Below are 9,805 nucleotides of genomic sequence, written 5' to 3' on the forward strand. Positions count from 1 at the left end.
AGAGTCACTGACAGACTTGGCATTGGTTCTTGCTAACTTAGCCTAGTCCTGATCACTCTCCCTGTTGGCAGCCCTCAAAGAAAAATACAGAAGCTCCTTGGCTTATGGTGGGCACTTGCCCTAACAAGTCCATTGTAAGTTGAAAATGTCCTATATAAAAATTGCATTCAGGACTGGAGAGATGACTCTGCATAAGAACACTGGGTGCTCTTGCAGAGAACCCGGGTTCCATTCCTAGCCCCCACCTGGTGGCTAACAACTGTTTGTAACTCCAGTTCCAGGGGATTCAACACCTCTTTTTGACACGGTGAGCTTACATACATGCAGGCAATATACCCATACGCATAAAGATAAAATATTTTTTAAAAGTCCTGCATTTAGCCAGGCATGGTGTCGCACACCTTTAATCTTGGGGCTCAGGAGACAGAGGCAGGGAGATCTCTGAGTTCAAGGCCAGTCTGATCTACATAGTGAGCCTATTGTATTGAAGTACTAAATATCTCTTGTATCTGACTAGGAACTGTAGTACAATACTGCTCTGCCCAGTGTCAAGAGTCACCCAGCAGCTGGGCATGCTGTAGTCCCAGCATTTGGGAGGCAGAGGCAGGCAGATCTGTGAGTTCAAGGCCAGGCTGGTCTACATAGTTCCAGGCCAGCTGGGCTTATAGGGAGACCCTGTCTCAAAAAGACCAAAAAAAAAAAAAAAAGGTCATCCAGCATATTGCTAGCCCACAAAATGATAAAAAGTGATAAAAATTCCAAGTATGGAGGTTTATACTTGTAATCCCAGCACTTGGGAGCTGAGGTAAAAGGATAGGAGTTCAAGGTTTGCCTGGGTTACCTAGGCAGAATTGTAGAATGAACCTGTCCCCCCCAAAAAAAAGTTTCTACTGGGTGCATATTGCTTGATATTATAAAGTTGAAAGTTTCAGGTTGAACCATCAAAACGGTGTGCTATGTAGAACAAACATTCTTTATGTTCATAGGCTTGTGGAGGAAATCTTTTCAGGAGTTTGCTGATGAGGAATGCTATAGGAATATTTATTCACTGGATTTCTTTATGCTTTATAGGAAAAGATTTGAGGCAGCTTTGCAGATAATGAGGGGTAGGAAAATAGAATGTGACCACATAAAGGAGTGGGAAAAGTGAAGTTTGGGACTATAATCCCAGCACTTGGGAGGCTGAGACAGGGGTATTGCTACAAGTTTGAAACCAGCTTGGGTTACACAATTCCAAGCCAGCCTGGGCTACAGTAAAAAAGGAAAAATGAATGCACTAGATAGCGGGGCAAACGTGGTTTCTGGGCCTCTTTCTAGCCAGGGCAAGAAGGGAAATGGCTTGTTGCCTCCTCCTTTATACAGGAGAATTTTAGTTCTTTTAGGGAATCAGATTTTCTTGACCCCAAGCCCTTACAAAAGCTTCTCAGATTGTTAATACAGAAAAGTAGTGCTTTGTAGACAGGGTCTCACTATGTCCTACTCTGGCTGTCCTGGAAAACTGTAGACCAAGCCAACCTCAGACTCACAGGTTTGCCTGCCTCTGCCTCCAGAGTGTTGGGATTCAAAGGGTGTGCCACTATGCACAGCCAGAAAGCTATCCTTAATGTTCCTCTGTTTGGGTTGCTCCTATCATTATGCCCCCAGTGGTGATAGATAAAGCTAATTGCTGGCACTAGCTGTGATACCACCCTCATCTGTTCATCTGATTGTCAGGGGCTGCAGTGGGGATGGCTGAACTGGAGGGTCCTGAGCGTTGCAGTTAAATCCTGAACAACTGGAGCTGAAGCGATGGCTCAGCAGTTAAGAGCACTGGCTGCTCTTGCAGAGGACCCAGGTTTGATTCCCAGAACCTACATGCTGGTTAATAGCCATCTGTAACCCCAGTTCCAGGGATCTGACACCCTCTTCTGACTGAGGGTATTGCACGACATAGGTACATTTGCATGCATGCAGGCGATACATTCATACACATTAAAAAAAAAATTGAACAATTGCAAAAGAGCAGTCCGTGTAGCCATCCCTGAGCAAAGCTGAGGGATGGATGCAAAAGACCAACCTAGCCAGGAGTGGTGGCACTGCAGGGCAGGGGGCAGAGGCAGGTGGATCTCTGTGAGATCTAGGTTAGCCTGGTCTATATAGTCAGTTCCAGTTCCAGGCCAATTGGGGCTACAGGGAGACCCTGTTTCAAAAAACCTCCAAAAAATCCAAACCCAAACCAAACAAGATTGGCCTAGGGGTAATGATTCTGGAGAGGGTATTGCATCCAGTAATCAAGGCAGAGATCACTGAAGTGGTGTCCTGTAAACTAGTGACCCTCTGGATTGTCCAGTAGAATTATCCCCACAAGATTCACTTTCCAGAGTTGGGGTCCTTTGCAAGAAGAGCCAGTGCTCTTAACTGCTGAACCATCTTCCCAGCCCCTCCCTCCCTCCCTCCCTCCTTCCTTCCTTCCTCTCTCTCTCCCCTGTACTGAGGATTGAGCCCAGATCTTCCCATGTCAGGCAAGTGCCCTGTCACTGAGCTGCACCCCAGGCCCCTGCAACATCTTCAGTGACTGTCTCCAAGCACCTTCCTCAGTTTGGGCCACACCACAGAAGCTCTCCAAGGGATAGGCAGGACCAAACACGTATCTTGTGGGGTATGAAGTGAACACGCTCCATCGCTCCTCACCTTTTCCCCTCCCCCTCTCTCCCCCACTCCCTCTCTCTCCCTCTCTCTCCCTCTTGAAACAGAGCCTCACTGTGTAGTCCTTCCTGGCATAGAACTTGCTATGTAGACCAGGCTGGCCTCAAACACACAGAGATGTACCTGTCTGGTCTCCATAGTGAGTTCCAGACCAGCTGGGGCTACAGAGAGACCTTGTCACTCATTCCTCTCTCTTCTTGGTAGACTAACCTGACTCTTGAGCATTTCAGGAAGTCCTGAAGGTCATCCCCACCTCTCAGCTGGCAGCCTTGGAGTTGGATCTCTGATTCATCTGCTAGGGACTCCATTTATGTTAGTTTTTTTTTTTTTTTTTTTTTTTTGAATTTGGGGAAAACAAAGAAGGAAAGATTTGTTTTGGCTCATGGTTTCAAAGGTTTCATGGTTGGTTAGATAAAACATCATGGGTGTTCAGTGGTTATGGTAAAGAAGGCTGCTTACCTCATGGCAGCCAGGAAGCAGAGAGATGGTGGTACACCCTTCAAAGGCATACCTCTTGACTGATCTTGCCTCTGGGCCACCTACCCTCTGACCTGACTTCCACACCAAGGCTACGCCATTGTTTATCTTATCGATCTGGTTTCACCACTGTCTTACATACACTGACTTTGCTTTTTAGCAGTGCTGGGGACTGAACCACTCTACACTGAGCTATATCTCCAGCCCAACTTGCAATTCTTTATGGTCCCCATAGTTGATAGCCACAGTTTTAAAATTTATTGATCATATGGCACTATTAGTAAGATGTTTTGAGTATGTTATCTTGGTATGTATCCACTTGTCATTCAAGATAGTTCCAGGGATTCTCACCTCTTGGGACTTGCATTCCTGTGCAGTTCCTTCCCATCCTGAGGAGGGCTGACCTGTAACACCAGCTGGAAATGATGGACTGTTACTCAGGGTAGACTACAAAGGGCCTGTGCCCTGGGGTCACTCACAATGGAGGGAAGGCAGCAGTTATGTCATGAGGACACTCAGTCATGTGGAGAGGCCCATGTGGCTCATGTGGTGACATACAGACTATATCCACCAGCAACTAGGAGCAATTTGCCTGTGATATGAGTGAATCACCTTGGAAGCTGATTGTCCAGCTTTGGTTCAGTCTTTCTTTTTTTTTTTTTTGAGACAAGGTCTCCCTGTAGCTCCAGCTGGCCTGAAACTCACTATGTAGACCAGGCTGGCCTTGAACTCACAGAGATCCACCTGCTTCTGCCTCCCAAGTGCTAGAATTAAAGACATGAGCCACCATGCCCAGCAGACTGGTTCAGTCTTTCAATGAGTACAGCACTGACTGAAATCATGACTGCACTCTTAGGAGACATTCTGAGCCACAACCAATGCGCTAAGCTGCACTCTGACCCTCAAAAATGGCATGAGATGATCTGTGCTCATTGTTTAAGTTGGTAAATTGTGGTGTGATTATTTTGTAACAATAGATAATGAATATACATATCCAAGTGTACAGGTCTATTATAGATGCATTATTATAAAACATGTTTCTCTAAATTTCTATTTAGAAAAAAATGAATTAAACTCCCCTCACCCTCCCATTTTGTACTAGCTCAAGCACTGCTCTCCTATCATTAACTTTGGGGAACATGGCTATAGGGTATAAATCAGATTTCAAAATGCCTTCTTCCAGGACAGTATACAAAGAAAGATGCATAGATCCCAGGGTTAGAGCATTCTGCATTTTTACAAACTGAACACTACCATGTCACCAGCATCCAGATCAAGAAACCAGATGTTCCTTCACTCCTAAATCCCACTTTACTCCCTACCAGTCACTACCTCTGTGAGTGTAACCACTATTTAGACAGAATCTGCGTAGGTTTGTTTGCCTGAATAAACTAGACTGTAAGTGGTAATATCAGAGTGTTAAATTAATGGCCCAATTGTCACCAAAATCACTGGCGGCAGGCCCAGTGTACGTAAACACGAGGATTTTTCAGGACATAGATAGACAAGGGCACACAGAGCCATCACATTTTATGTAAGGAATATATCCCTATATAGTTTGTATAAGCTAAAACTTTCACAATTCAAGTTTTGTTTTTTCCTTGTTATTTTGTCAGGCAGAATTTATAGGACTTCGCATTTGGAGCCTAATGTGAGACTTGTTCACATTTTTAATATTGCCCACTTTCCGAGTTAACACAACTTGAATTCTGACCTCTCTGAAGGCCCCAGGGCTGTGAAGGATCACATTTGAGCATCTCTGATGATTTGGGGCTCTGGCATGTGGACCAGATGAGAGCCCAGTTCTGGGTGAGATGCTGGATACAGCACACAGGACTCCTGTCAGGCTATGTACTTTTCAGTCCTTCTGCATACTTCCCTGCCATGTGGCTGTGACAAGTTCTTGTCTTCCAGGGCTTTAACTCTTTCATCTGTAGAGTGAGTTGTGCTCTAGGGATGAGAAAAGTGGATGTTTGAGAAGCCCTGGGGTGCACTGCAGTCAGTGGTTTCTTGGCCTCCATCCCAATGGAGGATAGCTCCTCACGTTGCTTCCATGCTGCTTGGAGGACTGCAGGAGAGTGAGTGGGTGAGGTTAGGGCTGGGGAGCCTGGAGCTGAGTCCCTGAAAGCTACAGCCTGCAGCCATTATGTCCAAGGTCACAGTACAGGATTGGGTAAGAGCAGGGAATCTGTTGAAGCTTTTGATCCTGGTCAGAGACATGGGCAATTCTGGGAAATTCAGAAATGAAAGGGGGAGGGACCATGAGAAAACAGAAAACTTCACTCTGATTCCTTTAGGCCTGCCTCCCCCACAACATGCAAAGAGGGTGGAGGTGATTTGTGTGTGTGTGTGTGTGTGTGTGTGTGTGTGTGCAGAAGAGTCCCCTTCCCTGGGAAAGAGAAGAGAGTAGCAGTAGTAGCCACTCATCCTCCACTTCCAGCCCCCCTGCCCCCAAGTTCCAAATGTATTTTCACCTCTGTTTACGGTTCAAAGTCCTGGACATTGGAGATGCCAGATTCAGCATGCACACACACATAGGGCCCTTGGATGGACCCTGTCCCCTCCTCTCTCATTGTGCGGGCCTGTCTACCCAACCTGACTCTCCAGACTTCAGTCTCCCTCTTAGCCTGGGATCTGCATATCATCTAGGGACCTTCAGTAAGTAAAACGGGGGAAATTATGGGAGTGGCAGGCAACCAAGAGAGTGGGTGGAGGGGGATCATTTGTGTGCGTGTATGTATGTGTGTGTGCGTGTGTGTGTGAGAAAATGGCAGAGAATAGATTTTTTTTTTTTTTTTTTTGAGATCAGGTCTCACTATGTTGCCCTGGATGGCCTGAATCTTGCTATGTAGATCAGGCTGGCTTCAAACTCACAGATATCTATCTGCTTCTGTCTCCTGAGTGCTGGGATTAAATGTGTGTGTGCCACCATACCAGGCCAGAGGATAGATTTTGGATGTTAGACCTGGAAACAGATGGAGGGAAGAAGGAAGGTATCATTCCCACTGGGGTCTCCCAGTAAGTTGCAAAAAGAGAACAGATCTCATGTTCCAGCTCCTGCCCGGGTTAGGCCCTGCCTCAGCCCTAACCTCAGCCTTGATGCTCCAGGTCCAGCTCCAGTGCTATTATGACAAAGGAGTATCAAGATCTGCAGCACTTGGACAGTGAGGAGAATGACCATCATCAGCTCCGGAGAAGTGAGGGCTACATCTCACCTGAAAGGAGAGCATTGATGGTGTTTGGTCCTTAGCCCCAGTCCCTGTTTTTCCCCAGCTGACCCCTGGTTCTGTCCCAATCACACAGAAAATGGAAGCTGAGTTACTCTTGCTGGGGGTGGGGTACAGGGTATAGGACTAGAGTCCCTTTCCTCAGTTACAGTAGCCCAAGCTTCCTCACCCTGTCATCCTGGACTCTAGGGAGGGGATGGATCTGAGGCATGGGGGCCATTTCTTCTGGTTAGGCTCCCTTTCCTCTTCAGTCTTGACAGTGTGTGTGTGTGGGGTGGAGGGTGTATCATCAGTTGAGGTCTCTGCTGGAGGATGAGGCATCCTGTATCTAAAACAATCTTCTCTCCCCACTTTTTTCTGTCCTTCAAGCAGGGGCTTTAGTTTAAGCGGAGGAAAGACAAAGCTCTTGGGGGATCAGAGGTGGGCAGTGTGCTTTTATGAAGGAGAGGTAGGAGAGGAAAAAATGGAAAAGTCCCATACTCCAGTTGACAGGGTTAAGGGTCCCTTTCTCCTTTGTTGGGAAAGATTCGCCTTATCTCCCTGCATGCAGCCAAAGACGCGCAGGATTCACGGAGAGTGGAAGAAACTTTTCCACAGTCTGGTGGAGCCATGACTCCCCAGGTGGGGACTCGGTGGGTCATCATCTGTAATAACGCAATCATGCCACGAGGTGGCAGCAGAGACACAGAGCCTCGGCTGTGCAAGGGGAAGGTCAAAGTTTAGCCCCTCCGAGATAACCCCTTCCTTCTTCATCTTAGGTTACTTCCGGCCCTATAGAGTTGCCCACATTTCTTAATCTATATGGTTCCTATTAGTGTACTGGAAAGTTTGGTCTGCTCCCTTTCTAGGACTCCGGGAGCTGCACCGGGCTGGACTGGGTCTCAGCTCCTGACATCCTCTGTTGCAGGGCCGCCTTCCACCAAGCCGCTCTTGCGGCGCCTGTGCTCTGGATCCCGCCTCCTTCTGTTCTCCCTGGGCCTCAGTCTCCTGCTGCTGGTGGTAGCCTGTGTGATCGCATCCCAAAGTGGGTGACCAGGGTTGGGCAGAGAAGAGGGCAACTTTGGGTTTTGTGTTGAGTGTTTGTGGAAGACAGTGGTGGAGGGAATGGTGGGTGCAGTTGGGGAGGGGCACAGGTCACTCATTTTGCCCTACCCACATCCTCTTCTGCGAAGACTCTCAACTGCGGAGGGATCTGCTGGTCTTGAAGGAGACTTTCCACAACTTCACTGTGAGCACTGAAGCCGAGGTCAAGGCCCTGAGCACCCAGGGTGAGGGGAACCAGGGTTGGAGCTGGGGAATGGGGCTGGGTTGAGGGGTGGTAGGGATGTCAGGACACTGAACAAGTTTCTCCCCTAGGAGGCAGTGTGGGAAGAAAGATGAAGTTGCTGGAGTCCCAGCTGGAGAAACAGCAGAGGGAACTGAGTGAAGGTTGGATCCTATGTGTGTGCGTGTGGGTGTGTGGTGTCTCAGGCCAAATCAAAGCATTGGCCAGGGTGTCTGTGACTGGCTGTTCCCGTGTTCACACTGACCTCATTATCCCCCCCACCCTTCTGCCCTCCGCCTTCCTAGATCACTCCAGCTTGCTGCTCCACATGAAACAGTTTGTGTCTGACCTGCGAAGCTTGAGCTGTCAGATGGCTGTCCTTCAGGGCAATGGTGAGGGGTGGGGCCTCCAGCCCTACTTTTCTGCCCCTCACCTCTTTGTAGCATCTCAGCCCTTCACCTTCCTCCCACCTCAGGCTCTGAAAGGACCTGCTGCCCCATTAACTGGATGGAGTACCAAGACAGCTGCTACTGGTTCTCCAGCTCTGGGAGGTCTTGGCTTGAGTCTGACAAGTACTGCCAGCTGGAGAATGCCCACCTGGTGGTGGTGACCTCCTGGGAGGAGCAGGTGAGGCCCCAGTGGCTCTTATGGGAGGCTGGCTGCTGTAAAGGAGAGGTCACCAGCTCCTTTTTTTTCTTTCCTCAGAAATTTGTCCAGCACCACATGGGTCCTATAAACACTTGGATTGGCTTAACTGACCAGAATGGGCCCTGGAGATGGGTGGACGGAACTGACTATGAGAAGAGCTTCAAGTGAGTGTATGCCTTAGGCAGCTTGTGCCCTCCTGGGAGACTGACCTACCTTCCCAGCCTATGGCCCCAAGTCTGGAGGTCTCCTGGGAGCATGGTGGAGAGTCTGAGCCCTTGGGGCCCACAGCTGTCTTCTGTCTGTAGAAACTGGGCCCCAGAGCAGCCAGATGACTGGTATGGGCATGGACTTGGAGGAGGAGAGGACTGTGCCCACTTCACTCCAGATGGTCGCTGGAATGATGACATCTGCAAGAGGCCCTACCGCTGGGTCTGTGAGACAGAGCTGAACAAGACCAGCTAGGAGCCTCCTTCCCCTTAATTTATTTCCTTAATGCTTTGAGATGCTGGGGTTTGGAACTGGGAAGGATGATGTTTGAAGAATGTAGTATCCTGGTTGGTGGGGGGAGGTTATTGAAACCCATGACACTTTGTGTAGTGTGACGCTTACTACTGTCAATTTTTTTTAGAATAAAAGAAGAGAAATACACTTAAATGACCATGAGTTGTCTGGTCATTGGGGGTTGGGAATGAGGAGTGGGTTAGTTGGCTTTGGAAGGCCAGCAGTGGCACTATGGAGACTGAAGGGACTTTGGATCACATAGCCTGGTTGGCAGCCTGGCTTTGCTGTGCATAGGCATGTGAGCTTGGGAAAGTTACTCTGTTTTTTGAGTCTCAGTTGTAAAATAGGCTTGTTTTTGGCTACCACTCACTAGAGAACAGCAGCCCTCCAATGTTGAGTCCCTCAAAAACTCTGAATGAAACTCACTGGTCTGTTGCATTCACCACAATAAAAAGAAACGGCATTCCTAGACAGGTGATAAGTGCCATGAATACACAACTCAGAGTCACCAAGCACATAAGGACAACCAGGACCATGGAAGAGAAGCTCTAATATTAGAATCAGCAACCAAGGATGGGAATGAGGACAAATCAGTCATGGGTATCTTACAGACATGGAATTATTAACAAAACTGGGGGAAATGTTTGCCCATAAATAACACCTCAACCCATTCCAAAACAGCAGTTCTCTGACCATGATAAAATAGTTAGAAGTGAACACAGAGTACATTTTTAAGAAGCTGTGCCAAAGCTGGGCCCGGTGGCTCATGTCTTTAATCCTAGCGCTCAGGAGGCCAAGGCAGGAGGATTGGCACAAGCTTGTATTGTGGACTACATAGTGAGTTCTGAGCCTGTCTGGGCTAAAAAGTGAGACTCTCATAAATCCCAGGCCAAACCAAACCGAAATATAATTTCCTCACTGTCATTCTAAATAATTTTGGGCTTAAGAGAAAAATTAAAAAGTCAAGGGGCTGGAGCGATGGCTCAGCAGTTAAGAGCACTGG

At 48.0% G+C, this 9,805-nt stretch overlaps 1 protein-coding gene across 4 annotated transcripts; it reads left to right on the forward strand.

The window, feature by feature from the left end:
- The first annotated feature begins 5,672 nt into the window (after positions 1–5,672).
- On the forward strand, positions 5,673–8,959 carry Asgr1 (asialoglycoprotein receptor 1). 4 transcript variants are annotated; one of them, XM_029557620.1, is made up of 9 exons: positions 5,673–5,820; positions 6,271–6,359; positions 7,297–7,413; positions 7,562–7,657; positions 7,746–7,817; positions 7,959–8,045; positions 8,129–8,280; positions 8,359–8,465; positions 8,607–8,959. In XM_029557620.1, exons 2-9 carry the CDS (start codon positions 6,290–6,292, stop codon positions 8,761–8,763), a joined length of 858 nt encoding a protein of 285 aa, XP_029413480.1. In that variant the 5' UTR covers positions 5,673–5,820; positions 6,271–6,289; the 3' UTR covers positions 8,764–8,959. The 4 variants fall into 4 exon arrangements, with proteins under 4 accessions (XP_029413480.1, XP_029413479.1, XP_029413481.1 ...); XM_029557619.1 differs by lacking the exon at positions 5,673–5,820 and adding an exon at positions 6,065–6,180; XM_029557621.1 differs by lacking the exon at positions 5,673–5,820 and adding an exon at positions 6,065–6,155.
- Positions 8,960–9,805: the final 846 nt, after the last annotated feature.

Source organism: Nannospalax galili, unplaced genomic scaffold (genome assembly GCF_000622305.1).
Source record: "Nannospalax galili isolate Female #2095 unplaced genomic scaffold, S.galili_v1.0 scaffold146, whole genome shotgun sequence".
NCBI lineage: Eukaryota > Metazoa > Chordata > Mammalia > Rodentia > Spalacidae > Nannospalax > Nannospalax galili.